The 15,040-nt window shown below is 38.5% G+C and overlaps 2 protein-coding genes across 3 annotated transcripts in view; both read left to right on the top strand.

Annotated features, from left to right (window-relative positions):
* The first annotated feature begins 1,185 nt into the window (after positions 1–1,185).
* On the top strand, positions 1,186–8,455 carry nipal3 (NIPA like domain containing 3). Its single transcript, XM_028000485.1, has 11 exons — positions 1,186–1,422; positions 1,644–1,712; positions 2,055–2,226; positions 2,324–2,383; positions 3,777–3,922; positions 4,054–4,150; positions 4,271–4,406; positions 5,233–5,321; positions 5,450–5,513; positions 7,319–7,413; positions 7,500–8,455. Exons 1-11 carry the CDS (start codon positions 1,387–1,389, stop codon positions 7,685–7,687), a joined length of 1,152 nt encoding a protein of 383 aa, XP_027856286.1. The 5' UTR covers positions 1,186–1,386; the 3' UTR covers positions 7,688–8,455.
* Positions 8,456–13,364: 4,909 nt separating this feature from the next.
* Positions 13,365–15,040, top strand: part of rcan3 (regulator of calcineurin 3) — a 47,376-nt gene continuing 45,700 nt past the window's right edge. Inside the window, exon 1 of one of the 2 annotated variants that reach the window (XM_028000486.1) lies at positions 13,365–13,559. The gene's annotated coding sequence lies outside the window, so the exon portion shown is untranslated. The other variant, XM_028000487.1, reaches the window with a different exon arrangement.

Raw genomic sequence — 15,040 nt, forward strand, 5'->3', positions numbered from 1 at the left:
CTTACGAAAAAGAAAAATCCTATCGTAAAAGTAATGATTATGAATAATAATTTACCCAACAGGTAAAATACCTGTATGGTGCCACTTATTTATTGTTGTTGTTGTTTTAATAAAGAAAAATATATTACTGAGCGTGAACGGTGACGTGTTTTGTGCGTGACTATGCGCAATTCCTTACAGTACGCCGGTGGATCACTCGCACAGAAGCGATGACGAGAAGCTGTGGGCGGGGTTTTCCACATACGCAAGGACCCACAATTGTCTGAGTTCATCACCTCAGTAGCAGTGTGGTTTATTTTAAGTCAAAGTTTCATAGTAGATAAATAAATAGTAAACAGCAAGAACTTTTTTCCAAAATAAGCCTGAGGCCAAAAAAGGGCTTTGTTTAATTTAAGTCCATTTGTCAAAGTGTGTCTGCTGCTCTGGGGTACAATGAAATAGATTCACACTTGTAAAATGAGTTTTATGAGCTAGAACACATTTTAAAGTGTATTTTTAGAAGTCAATAGTACTAAATGTGTAATATTTTCATTTAGGACTTGAAATGAATTATATCGAAGGAAAAAAGACTATTAATGAAACACATTGTGCTTAAAATGTATCTAAAGTAAACTTTATTTAAAATACTGAAATCCACAACATTCAATTAATTCAGATGAATAATAATAATAATAATAATAATAATAATAATAATAATAGGGCTGCACAGTGGCGCAGTTGGTAGCACTGTTGCCTTGCAGCAAGAAGGTCCTGGGTTCGATTCCCGGCCGGGGTCTTTCTGCATGGAGTTTGCATGTTCTCCCTGTGCATGCGTGGGTTCTCTCCGGGTACTCCGGCTTCCTCCCACAGTCCAAAAACATGACTGTCAGGTCAATTGGTTTCTCTAAATTCTCCCTAGGTGTGAGTGTGTGTGTGAATGGTTGTTTGTCCTGTGTGTCTCTGTGTTGCCCTGCGACAGACTGGCGACCTGTCCAGGGTGTACCCCGCCTCTCGCCCGGAACGTAGCTGGAGATGGGCACCGGCAACCCTCCCGACCCCATTAGGGACAAGGGTGAACAGAAAATGGATGGATGGATAATAATAATAATAATAAAAGTTGTAGCTCACGGTATGTTGACCCCGCCCACCCGGTGCGCCGGCTGCCTCTCCGGCTGGTGAATGGTGCGATTCCTCTGCGTGCGTCAGTTCGTAGCCAAAAGCAGGTGAAGTTAGTCCCCGGAAGTGAGATGCTTTTCGCCCCGAATATGGTGTCTCCTTTATTATCACGGCAGAAAATCCAAAAATGAGCAATAGATATTTTATATCAAACAGGAAACATCGGGAATATTTTACTGTCTGAATGTTCATTGTACGTGTTATGAAAAAGCGCCTCTGAAAGTTAAAAATATGGACACTCAACCAGAACAAGGAGACTCCTACACGGTGAGACAGCTTCCATTGTGACCATCAATTGTTACTAAAGAGTTGCTTTGTTATCTATTAGTGGTGCTAAAGAGAAACCCGGTTTTGCTAACTGCTACAAAGTAACTGGCTACTGAAGGCAGAAAGATGGAAACAGAATTTCAGAAGCGACTTTCTGTTGGTTTGTTGTTATTATGTGAACATTTCTGTATCCTAACAAAACGGATCACTTTGTTTTTCAGGATAATCTCATCGGAACATTATTAGCCATCTTTGGAAGTGTGATTGTCAGCATCTCTCTCAGTATTCAGGTAGTTTCTGTTTACACTTCACCACTAAACGCGTTATAAATCAGCTGTTTCACAATTATAATCCAGACAGGAGCTTTTAATTTCCACCGTGCCATGCCCTCTTCTGTTTCTGATGCATGTTTGACTGCATAACCCTCAGGGGAAAAGGCTGTGTTTGCTGAATATTTATCCAAAACACAGTCACGTGGTCATCATGCGTCACTCTCATTGTGTTGCTGACCATCCCATCTGCATTTCTTTTCTTTGGTGAAACTGTTTCACAATGTGCTTTAAGCTCTTTCTGCGAGTTTCCTGCAAGGTGTTTGTGTTGCTTTGAATTCCCTGTTTTGCATTTTCTTGCAGAAGTACAGCCACGTGACACTTGCAGGGACAAAGGAGCAACGCACCTTCTACAACACCAAGACCTGGTGGTCTGGTTTCGTGTTCATCTGCATCGGGGAGGGGGCCAACTTTGTGTCCTACGCCTTTGCCCCAATTGCTGTTGTGGCGCCCCTCAATGCCGTGTCTGTCCTGAGTGAGTATCACTCTCTAAACATTAGATAAAATGTAAAAACATTCAGATTTATACCTTAAATTGTACCAAAAACATTTTTTTTGCTAATGTTTTGCAGCAAGCTCAATTTTGGGGTTTTTATTCCTGCGTGAAAAATCTAAAGCAAAGGACTTTGCAAGTAAGTAGAACAGCTGCAGAGATAACTCATGCAAATATTTCAGATCTGCTGCTCTTTTATGTAAATCTAATTGCCCTCTCTTCTACTCTTTTGTCAAGGTATTTTTTTTGTTATGTGTAAATTTTATTAGTGGAGTTTCAGTGAAGGTGAAATCTGACCTTTCACACACACTTAACAGTTTATTAAATTACTTTGGAAATATCCTCAACTGACCTTTTAGACAACCCAAAAGTCCAATATTTGTTGAATTACTCTTATATTGGTGCTCTTTTTTTTCTTCAAATTGTGAAATTCAGAAAAACTTTTCCAGTAATCCATCATAAGTCAACTTTTGATTTGGGTTCAATGTGTAAACTTTAAAATGCAGATAAATATGTCAAACTCAGTTTTTTTTATTGATTGTGCCACCAAAAACCAGCAAGAAGGAAGTCCTCTTTTTCAGATGGGATCAGGTTGTTTTGCAGAGCTTTTATTCCCTTATTGGTAAATGGTAAATGGACTGAACTTATATAGCGCTTTTCCAGTCATTTTTGACCACTCAAAGCGCTTTACACTAGAGTCACATTCACCCAGTCGCACTCACAAACACGCACACATTTATACACCGTTACGCAGATATTAAGGAAATAAATTTTTAAAAATGTGTTTTTTTTTATTTTCTTGTGTTATATTTGCCTGATATATATATATATATACACTGCTCAAAAAACTAAAGGGAACACTTAAACAACACAATATAACTCCAAGTAAATCAAACTTCTGTGAAATCAAACTGTCCACTTAGGAAGCAACACTGATTGACAATCAATTTCACCTGCTGTTGTGCAAATGGAACTTTTTACAGAACAAAGTATTCAATGAGAATATTTCTTTCATTCAGATCTAGGATGTGTTATTTGAGTGTTCCCTTTATTCTTTTGAGCAGTGTATATTTCTTACCAATAAATGCATCAAAAAGCAAAACAAGAAATTGGCTGCACTACAAATAGGGGTGGGCGATAAGGACTTAGAATTTTTTTCTGATATTCTGTGGTACTATTGTGATAATAATAAAGGAAAATCCTATTTGTTGCTTACCATAAAAACTAACTACACTATTTACAAATTTACTGATATTTTTTTATTTTCCTGTGGAACTAACATTGGTGAAAATAGCAAAAATAACATTTCTGATCATACTGGAATTTCTTTTATTACTTACAACCAATCACTGAAATTTAATGTTAATTAATGTTTAATGATAAATCAAAGGTCTTATACTAAGAAACCTTTCACAATAAGTAATAAACGATACGATAAATGCCCACCCCTAAGTGCAAATGATGCAGCAGTTTAAACCTTTAATTCCTCTCCAGTCTGACTTGAAGTCATTTCTGTTTTTTTGTGTTTTCAGAGAACCATGGGCTGGCTTTCCTGGGCTACATCTTCATTATAGGAGGAACCTATCTGTTTGTGTCATTTGGTCCAAACTCTCATGAGAAACTCCAAGCAGAGAACATTGTGAAGCACCTTATTGGATGGCCTGTTCTCTTGTATATGGTGAGATATTTCCTGTAAATCATTAGCTAATATTCTGTAAACAGATGTGGTTTTTATCTTGGGTTCTTTCAGTCAGGCACAGTTGATTTTTGGTGTATTTCTGTATTAATTTAATGTTATCATCCTGACAGCTTCTGGAGATTATCGCATTCTGCCTGTTGTTGTACTTCTACAAACAACACAATGCTAACTACCTTGTTGTTGTTCTGCTGCTGGTGGCTTTACTGGGTGAGTTTCCTCCTGTCTTTAAAGTCTAGCTTTAATCACACTTAATTAGAATAAGACTGCCACAACAGATGTTTACTTTTTATTTTATTTTTTTAATCTTCTGTTTGTCTTCTGGAACAGGCTCGGTCACAGTCATTACAGTCAAGGCGGTTTCTGGCATGCTGCTCCTGACTCTGGAGGGCTCCATGCAGCTCGACTACCCCATCTTCAGCGTCATGTTTGTGTGCATGGTGGCGTCTGTCATCTTCCAGGCCAGGTGAGAGGCAGAGACATCAACAATAATCAAAATCCATCAGTCTTTGTTTCAATTCGTGTTTGTGGCTGTAGGTTTGTCACGATGATAAATGAAAGTATTCCCATTTTGAGACCCTTTTCAAGTAATATAACCACAATAATGCAGGTACATCCTCTCAAAGATCAATAAACTTTAATTTGTAACCAACTGGGAGACATTTTGGATATAACAAAACAACTGAAAGAAGAAATAATGTTTACTAAATGTTTGTGTCTACTTTCTATTCTAAAAATCTTATTACACTTGAAATAAAATCAAACTAACTTATAAGTAACTTTTCAACAAGATATAAAAGCTTGTTTTAAGTAAATAATTATTTATTATTGGTTAAAAAAAGTACTAGATTTTTACTCTTATAGCAAATTTTTTTTTCCATATTTTGAAATTAAACTAGGACTTTTTTTAATCAACATTAATGCTTATGTTAAGACTTAAAACGAGCTCCTATCTTATGCTGAAAAGTTACTTGTAAGTTAGTTTTGTCTCAGTGAAGTTGATATCTGCACTAGAAACTTAGGCCAAAACTACTTAAGAGTTTGTGTTTTTGCAGTGAATTCATCCTGAAATCTCTATAAATAAAATTTCCCTTAAAAAAAAAAGATGGTAGTTGAGATCGATGCACCAGACTCAATTATTCTTTGACATGAGAAAGGCAATCATAAAAATTGAAATTATCGAGCTTGTTTTGATTTCTGCTGCAATTAATTGATTTATTAATTTATTGCAAATTGCTACAGGGTTATGTGGTTGGTTTTGAAAACGGTTGGGCCTGCTGCTCTCTTCCCAGGTTTCTTTCCCAGGCTTGTAATCTGCATGACCCCTCGCTGGCCGCCTGCGTCAACTACATCTTCTCCACCATCTTTGCAGTGGTAGCTGGTGAGTTGCAGCTTCTTCGGGCCTGTAAACACGAGTCTAGAAATAAAATCTAACATCTCCTAATCTGCTTCAGCTGCTCTCCTTACAGTCACAACATGTCTCAGAACTTCTCCTCTTTTCATCCGCAGGTGCCGTTTTCTACTTGGAGTTTCAGAAGGAAGATGTTCTTCACATCTGCATGTTTCTCCTTGGGTCAGTGGCAGCGTTCAGTATTCATACGCTTAAAACCTGCTCACGTTTGCCAGTGGCAGCTGCAGACTTCAGTGTCTTTCACTGATTAATGTAGGGTGATCAATTGTTTTTTTCAATCAATTGAATTTGGGGTTTTTGAAGATTGCATTTTTGGAACAAATTCAATCTTCGCCAAATAAATGCGTTATTTCACCAACGCATTTTTTTTTGTTTCCATAGTTAAGTAATGTCAGCACACGCAAATTATATTTTATAGTTTCTATTTATTTGAACTTTGAATTCAGATATACTTTATCATGGAATAGTAGGTCTGGCTAAAAAATTTTTATTCTGAGAATAAAGTCACAATTTTATAATAAAACAGTCTCAGTACAAGAATAAATTCTTACAACAATACAGTCAAATAAATACGAAAATAAAGCTGTAATATTACCAGATAAAAGTCATAATATTGGGAGAATAAAGTAGCAATTTTATGACAACTCCAACATGAAAAATAACAAATTAAAATAAGGAATGTTGAGAATCTTGTGAAGTTATACATTGGCATCGGATTTACAGATAAGGAAATAATTAATCTTCTAAACACATCGTGCACAAATATGCATCTGAATGTTGTTATAAACATGCCGAACCCATAGGGGGCAGTGGAGCACAAAGCTGATCTTATGTCACCCAATCAGATTGCGTTAAAACAACCATGACTTCCTGTTAAGTTAACAGGATGTTAGTTTGTGTGGACAGACATATAGGTTGAACTACTTTTAAATAGAATATAAAGTTATTAAAACACAAGAAGATGTTGATTGGGAATCATGTCAAGTATGTGGATATATTGCTGCATTGTTTGTTGCACACTGTAATGCACAAGACTAGTGATGGGCAGATGAGGCCTCACTGGGTGTGTGGCACATTTCAAAACTGGGCTGAGACTGTGTTGCTTTGTCACTTAAAGTGACATCTGCTGGATTTAGAAAGTCATTGCAGGCCAATTCAATAAATCCCGGTGTTTGCGTGTTCATCCCCCTCATGGGGCGCGTTGATGCCCCAGCATTGTGGAAGTGCTTCGGTTACAGAAAGACAAAACTTGGGAGAAATCCTACATTTTTCACCTACAATATAAATAAAAGTTAATCCATGTAAACTAACTCAAATAGCCCATTGAAAGGAATTTAAATAATCCGAAAGAAAAATGATCAAAAGTGGAAATGAAAACGGAATAATTATTTTCCGTTATAAGATCTAAATGATCCCACCAGGGAGAAAACCTGATCTTCTTGGTTGATCCATGCTGGTATTCAAATACGAGTCAAAAACCAAAGCAAAGAACTCAAAGTATCTCCATCCAGCAAAACCCATAAACGTGTCGACACAATTTCTCCCTCATCAATACAATTTGGCGCGGTCACATCCCTAACCCTAAACAACACGGGAACTGTATCGGTCACATGATTTTCCTTAAAGTGATACGCGCACCGACATGGGGTTTCATCTTGTTTGCTCGCTGCATGTTCTGAGGTTTCGGTGTCGTCTGGCCCATCACTACACAAGACCCTAAATTTTACTGCACACAGGCAAACACAAATATGAAGTATTTTTTCATATCTCCACTTTGGTTGGAGTTTTTGTGAAGTTTTTAGAGATATTAAATGGATTTTTTGTGTAGATGAAAGGCCAAAACACGTAAAAATACATTTATTTTCCCAGATATCTATCTATGTGTGGACTAGGCCTGAAGCTGCTCAGGTTAAAGTTCCATCAGCATTTGAATAAAAATAAGATTTTTATGTTTTATTTTTGAGCAGGTCTGCACTCTGTTTCCTCGGCGTCTTTCTCGTCACCAAATCCAGGAAGAAGGCGAAGATCTTTGAGCCGTACGTCACCATGGATGTGGCTAATGGTTTGTATTAAAACAAAACTTTAAACTCCAAATTTGTGTAAGTCAGGATACATTTTATCTTCTTATTTGCACGTCTTTTTGCTCAGGCGTTCCAACCATTCATGACAACGGCCTTGTTGTTCAGCCGGACTTTAACGGCTCTTTCTCCTACGGCGCTCTGGTCAACAACGACGGCGTGGCGCCGACTACTCTACCGGTCAACCTGGAGCACCCAACTGTGACCGTGAGAGGCACCGATCTGCCTTACGGTCAGCCTGACCTGAAGAAAGATTGAAACTTATCGCTGCCTCGCATTAAAAAAACAACCAAAATGGGTGCTTTCACCAAACCTTCTCGCCTTTAACTCTCACACATGCTTCCTGTTTTAAACCTAAGCTGGTCAGGGAAAAGCTTTTTTAATAACTGTATTAAGTACAACAGTTGTAAACAGAGAAAATCTGCCTCAAACTTTGGGATTTACCTAATTTCTGCTTGCTCACTTCTTCCTTGGAAATAATTAGCTTCTTTTGTACCATTGACGATGTTTTCCGTCTCTATCAAAGCACATTAGGAAGTCTGGATGAACACAAACTGGTAAAGCTGGCTTATCTTTGTACATATTTTAATAACTTGTGAATTCTGCGTTTTGAAGACATTTGTTGATCTCAGAGGAACCAAAGATTGGCAGCAGAATGAAGTGACTTATTACTTTTTTTATGTTGAAGTTTTGTCATCTTTGATAAACTCAATCAGCAGTGAAATATATTATATAAACCTTTTTATTCCAAGGGCTACCCAGCACATTCATCTGTTTTTCCAGTAAATGTGCAAGCTTATCAAACTTCAGGGTTTTGACCAAACAGTGTAAAGTTGTATCTGTACAGTTTGAGTGTCTTTACTTTGAAAAACTGCCTCTGACTCTGTTTTAAATGAAGTTTAAACTGCCTCTTCTTGTTGGGACCAGTTTCCCAGTTTGTCCACTGTGTTTGATTTACTGTGATGTATTTATGGACGCTGTCTGGTTTTAATGTATGTTTTTAAAATGAAGTTTCTTGCTGGATAATTTCAGGGTAAGTGCATGACGATGGTGACTGTTAACTGTTGGTGTTTAAGCCGTTGAAGTCTGAATGAAAGAGTCAGATTTGATAGTAGAGGTAGATACATAATAGCAGTGTATATATAATTACACAGGTAAATCTCACTGACAAATAAGGTCTCATTTTCAAGAGTGACCTGTTTTATGCTTACACAATGAAAATATGTCAAAATAGATCATGCTGAGCAGAAATAATAGATGAGGCTTTAAGTGATCATGTTGTACATTTCTCATCATGTCATGCTCAGACATACAGAGCATGCCTTGCTCAAAGAGCTAAACACACAATGTGACCAAACTACAGATCACGTGTAGGAGTTGGTGTCCAAACGAATTATTCCTGTGGGATAATCTTATCTTCCTCCTTGTGGACCTCTGAACTGCAGGGCAACACTTACACATGCGCCCTGGTTTCAATGTGCAAGCAAACAAAGATGCACCCGTGAAAATGAATGAAGCAGTTAGAATACATCTGGAATAATCGAATAGGGGCATGACAGAGGTCGTTTACCACAGATTTATCCAATGGCTTTCAGAATAAATCTGATGGACTTTAAGACGCGTACTACAGACTCAATCAAAGAAGAGCTGATTCCTCTGTCTCCGCTGAAAAACCTCCATTGACTCAATGTAAATGTAATCAAGTGGCCGTTACCTGTCTCCTGAATTGACTGAATGGTTACAATGCACCTGATTGGTCTAAGATAGTAGATGGGGTTTTGAAATGTAAAGGTGCACTTGATGCATGCATACAATGACAATAGATGTTTGGGTGTCGTTTCTATTCAAATACATGATGGAAGTCGGCACCGTAAGGCTCTGAAAAGCAGTTAGAACGGGAAATTTAGAGCTGGAATGATCAAAAACGAGGGCGGATTTTGTTGTGAAAGAAAATCCTTGAAATTTTAGTTTGGATTTTTTTTTCTGTTTCACCTAAAATTTGATGTAGCATTTGCATGTGGGAATTACGTTGTTTTTCTTTTTTGTTGCTGTTGTTGAGCTTGAGCTATTGATTAAAAACAGCAAATTCAGCATCTTGCAAAGGTATTCACACCAACTGTTTGTCACCTTATAACCAAAAACCTCACTGTATTTCATGCTGAGTAACACTGAGCAGCGTATGAAGGTGAAGAAATACGAAATGATACATTTAAAATTCTTTACAAGTAAAATAAGAAAGTTTGAACCAGGTTTGAACACAAGTCCAGCTGCAAGACTTTTGGGATGTGCCTTTGCTAAGCTTGTACATCTAGAAGACATTTATGTCGCTTCCTTTTTTTTTGCAAAACAACTGACGTTCAGTCAAATTAGACTGACAGCGACTGCAGAACAGACAATTTTCAAGCCCCGCCACTAATTCCCATATAGATGTAGACCTGTACTTTTTCTGGGCCATTTAGTTCTGACCAGAACAAAAATCCTACAACATAATGCTGCCACCACCATATTTCACAGTATGCTTGGAGGGATGCTTTTTGTCAGTTTTAAGGCCAAGATTCCCAATCTGTCTAAATCAACTTGTATGCAACCTGCGCAGGAAAGTAAGAAACTAATTTATCAGCAGAATATTTTGCATCTTAATCACTAGCATTATCAGGGTTTTCGACCTCCCCCCTGAAGTCCCGAAAGAGGGTCAAAAGACCCTGAGTCCAAACTGACGACTCTGATGGCTCAAATTAGGATCCCTTCTTCAATTGTAAATGTGGCCGTTGACCGTCAGGCCAGAAGGTAGGAGTGGAAAATCATACAAAAAGTGTAAGCAAAAGAGATCTGGAAGACTTTGCACATGCAAATTTGCATGCAGCCTTTTGTGCTGTGGAGACTGCTTCACCTATTTAGTTCACAAGAAACAAAATGCAGACGAGGTGCACCACTCAGAAGGCATTGGAACTGATTCAGAGCAGTGCCAGCCCTTGTGATTCAGATGGAGAAGACATAGACCTTCAACCGGATTCGGACTCTGAGCTGTCTTCAGGTTAGATTTCTCAACCTACCTATTTTATTTTCCTGACTATTTTTTATTTAGAACCAAACAAAAAGTTAATTTGAAATTGTTTATCTTGCAGATGAGGAGACTCTCCCTCTACCAAAAAAGAGAGCTCGTTTGGGGAGTGAGCCGTCAGAGACCGCGAAATGAAATGAAATGAAATTTATTCGAACATGATACAAATATAAAAATAAAATAGTGCACAGTAACAAGAAGTGCATAAAAAAGAAGAGGAAGATGGCACAGTGTGGCGTGAAGAACAAGTGGGGACACATCTCAATTTCACTCCAATACAACCATACGCCACAGATGGAGAGCCAAGCGCTGAGGCCAGACAAAGTATCCGGAGTCGCCTTCAGAGCTTCCTCTGTTTTATCACTCTTGACATGCTTCATAGCATTCAAGAATGGACTACTCAACATGCACGTCACACGGAGCAGCTGGATTGGTTCATGGATCTTCCGGAACTAATGGCATTTATTTCAGTCATTATCTTGCGGGGGGTGACCAAGGTTCCATCACTAGGTGACAGCTGGTCAGCAAACCTGGGAAACCCAAGGACCATTGCAACTATGGCCCGAAGCCGCTTCCAAAACATCATGCGACACCTACGCTTTGATGACATGCTTACACGCAGTGAGCGAGCGGAGACCGATAAGTTTGCTGCAATCTCCGATGTTTGGCGATCGTTTGTCACTAACTGCATCGCATCCTACAACCCTGGTCGACACATCAATATTGATGCACAGCTTTTTCCATCAAAGACTCGCTGCTGTTTCCTGCAATACATTGCAACAAAACCGGACAAGTTTGGCATCAAGTTTTGGGTGGCTTGCAACTTGAAATCACAGTACATCTGTAATGTCTTCCCATATCTTGGCAAGGACCCCAGTCGTCCCAGCGGGGAGAGACTGTCCGAGACTGTAGTGATGAGGCTGATGGAACCGTGCAAAAGAGTTGGGTAACTCTCATGTGAGTGAGAAGAAGGCACACAAGGAGAAACTGCTTCGGGAACAACCTTCCACACCCAGCCCAGGCAAAAGGTCGAAGTGTCAGGTCAACCATCGATGCAAGAACAATAATGCAACTGTGAGATGCGTTGACTGCTACAAATACACATGTGGCAAATGCACCAGGGTCATACCCTGGCAGTGCCAGGTATGTTCCGACAGTGCAGACAGACTGCTGAGTGAGTGCTGAAATGCCAGTCACACAAGGACATGCCGCTCACACACACACACGCAGCCCCCCACTGTGCCTAGTGTAAATATGTGTGGAATTGTTTCATTTCTTGTATTTTTTGTATCATTTTTAATGACAAAAATAAAAAAGCATTTAAACAAATAACAGTTGTTCTTTTGTATATTTCTCATGCTGGAATTTCAGTCCTCTTGACTTAGACACAAATACTTCTGGTCATTGCTCACCTGGCTGTAAAATTTCTAATTCTCCATTTAAAATATTATAATTAATTCATTGTGCTTTTTTGCTAAAATAAAATTAAGCTAAATATAATATATATAATCTTTATATTATAAAATACAATATACTGAATAGAACTAACTAGACAGTTAGTTGGGAGTTAAGCTTTCCCCCTTCCTTTGGTGCGCCAGTAATGGCCTTATTTACAGAACTAAAGCGCCTGTTCACACCTGCTTATAGGATGCTAGCTAAAATCCTTCAGGTCAGTCGACCCGTCTCTGGGCTCCAAAGGTAGAAATGTTAAATGACCCTTCTCAAATTAGACTGACAGCAACTGCAGAACAGACAATTTTCAAGCCTCGTCACTAATTCCCATATAGATGTAGACCTGTACTTTTTCTGGGCCATTTAGTTCTGACCAGAACAAAAATCCTACAACATAATGCTGCCACCACCATATTTCACAGTATGCTTAGAGGGATGCTTTTTGTCAGTTTTAAGGCCAAGATTCCCAATCTGTCTAAATCAACTTGTATGCAACCTGCGCAGGAAAGTAAGAAACTAATTTACCAGCAGAATATTTTGCATCTTAATCTTAAATGAACATCAAGCTTGAATATTTTTCAAGGTATTTATGTAATTTAACCAAATAAGGGAAATAAAAAGAATAATTTTTGTCATAGTTAAAATTTTTCTAAGCACATTTTAAATAGCGCTTGTGGCATGTTTGCAAAGTTATTTATTTAGGGTTTACTCTTCCTTCTTCACATTTTGTATTTAGTTCCTTATAATTGCACCAACATAGCTAAAAGTCCTAAAATATATTTTATCTTGTGAGTCTGAATACCAGTGCAGTTTCTCTCAATAAAGGTTCTGCCACTTGATTTAAAAAAATAAATTGCCTGTAAAATTCTTAAATTTTATTCACACAAAATGCATTTGTGGAGTATAGATTTAAACTTTTTGGATCTGGACAGTTCCAGATGTGAGATTTGAGACCTCAGAGTAGCTTATGCAGAAGTATGTGGGTTTTATTGGCAAAAATTTAAGTTTCATTGTGAGCAACGCTTAAAGTAAATAAGATTGTTTGCATTTTCTTTTAGTAATTGGTTTTCTTTTGTTTTGTGGACTTGCAAGATGCATAAATCTTAAAGTGGGTTGTCAATTTTAACGTAAATTTCCCTCTAGATAACTGAACAGGTGGATCCTGCAAAGTGTGATCAGTCTGTAAACATTTAAGCACATTAAGCTCATCTTAACTCCGCGGGAGGAGCAGTGCACAGATTTAACAGTTTACTGCTGTGACTCACTGAGACGTCCTTGCCGGGTATTTAAAGCCGTTTGCAGCAGAGCCACTTTCTGCCCCACGGCCTCCACCAATCTTGCTGCGGAGCGTCCTCCCCTTCGCCGCGGCCTGATTGGTCGGTGCGGGCCGCCGTCGGCGTCTCATTGGTTCCACCTGCGCATGGCAGCGCCGGAGGAGTTTACGCCGTGACCATGCCCCCAATGATAATCCACGGACAACAAACACCCACGCATCTGACGGCACCGACAAAAATAACAGCATCACCAATCCGATTGACTCAGCAAAGTGACGGGAAGATTCTGGTTTCCTTCCGTTTGTGATGGAGGGTTCTGGTCGCGTTCACTGACAGCGGTTCGGTGAGTGGTGATGATGACAGGAGCATTTGGATCTGGCGCGATCAGAACAGGAACTCCACGCGAATTAGTGCAAACTTTGAGCTGCTGACGCGTCACTTTTAACTAAAAGCAAAACTCTTCCGAGAAACAACCTGTCAGTCTCATTTCCGCTTGTCAGCGCCGTGCAGAAGTTACTCGTTTTGGAGGATTCCTGGCTTTATTTGAGGTATTTAAGGACAGTAATGGTTTGATTCAAAGGTTACAGTGATATCCGTTCTTGTTATTTTAAACCGCGCCCTTCTGGTGCGTTTAGACGTGTTGTAGTTCCTAAAATATTGATGTGTTGTTTTGAGAAATTTTTGTTTATGCCACTAGATGGCACTCCACTCTAAATCCAACGTTGGCATTTTGTTCTAATGAAAGTAATGGGGTCAGGTAGCATTCTGCGTTTTTCCTTCATGGCAGGAGTGTCAAACTCATTTTTATTTTGTACCATATCAAAAGTCTCTTTTAGGGCCGGTTGTGCCAGAATGTGTTGATAAAACCAATTAATCTGTTAAAATACCAGTAAACATCTGTTCTTCCAAGATTTTGTGATAGCTTTTGTGCTTTTTTGCAATCAAAATTATAGATATTGTGGTGCCAATTTAGAAATGTTTGTAAGGAATTTTATTACTTGCCATATAAATTATGGACTGTAACTTGACATCCAGTAAGGCTGAGGCAGCAGTCACTTCAACTCAATGTTTTTGACCAATTTTGAGAAAATGTGCAGTAAATTTTTTTAAAAAGTAGAGATTTGTTGATTTTGTTTGAATTTTGCAGATTTTTGAAAAACTGGAAGGACTTATTTGGAGTCTAGAGGGCCACATAAAAAGCTACAGTGGGCCAGATTTGACCCCTTGGCCTTCAGTTTGACACATTTGCTTTATGGCCTCAAACAGATGCATCTCATAAAATGATCATAATTCAATTCAGAAAGTGACATTCATTTCATAGATTAACTATAAATTAATAATAAATTATACAGAAACGTAGGCCTACTGAAAAATATACAAATAGAGTGCAAAGTGAAGGCATTAGTGGTAGGTTGGGGCTCCTTTTGCTTGAATTACTGCATCCATGCAGCGTAGCATGGAGCTGATCAGCCTGTGGTTCTGCTCAGGTTGCAGAGCCACAATCTGACTCATCTTCCTCTCCACAGTCATCCATACGTTCTCTGTGTGGTAACCAGGTTGTTGTGTTTTGCAGATTTTCTGTCCAGGTTCCTCTTGCAAATGAGATCAGGATTTCAATTTCTTTCCTTTATTTACCTGATTAAATAAAGGGAATTAATAATCATAATAAACCTTTTAGTTCCATTTTAATTTGTTGACATGCACCTACAAATATTATTGAACACTTTTACTCGCCTTAAGTTTTAAAAAAAAATTATTGTTATCGAAAAGTTCTTCACTCACAAGTAGTTAAATCAAACACATCAAAGTCCCACTATTAGCAAA

The sequence above is a fragment of the Xiphophorus couchianus genome, chromosome 19 (assembly GCF_001444195.1).
Source record: "Xiphophorus couchianus chromosome 19, X_couchianus-1.0, whole genome shotgun sequence".
Classification (NCBI taxonomy): domain Eukaryota; kingdom Metazoa; phylum Chordata; class Actinopteri; order Cyprinodontiformes; family Poeciliidae; genus Xiphophorus; species Xiphophorus couchianus.

Coding starts and splice junctions, on each gene's coding strand:
- nipal3 (XM_028000485.1), top strand. CDS start 1,387: ATGGACACTCAACCAGAACAAGGAGACTCCTACACG. Junction 2,227..2,323: donor CAATGCCGTGTCTGTCCTGA/GTGAGTATCACT, acceptor AATGTTTTGCAG/CAAGCTCAATTTTGGGGTTT. Junction 4,151..4,270: donor GCTGCTGGTGGCTTTACTGG/GTGAGTTTCCTC, acceptor CTTCTGGAACAG/GCTCGGTCACAGTCATTACA.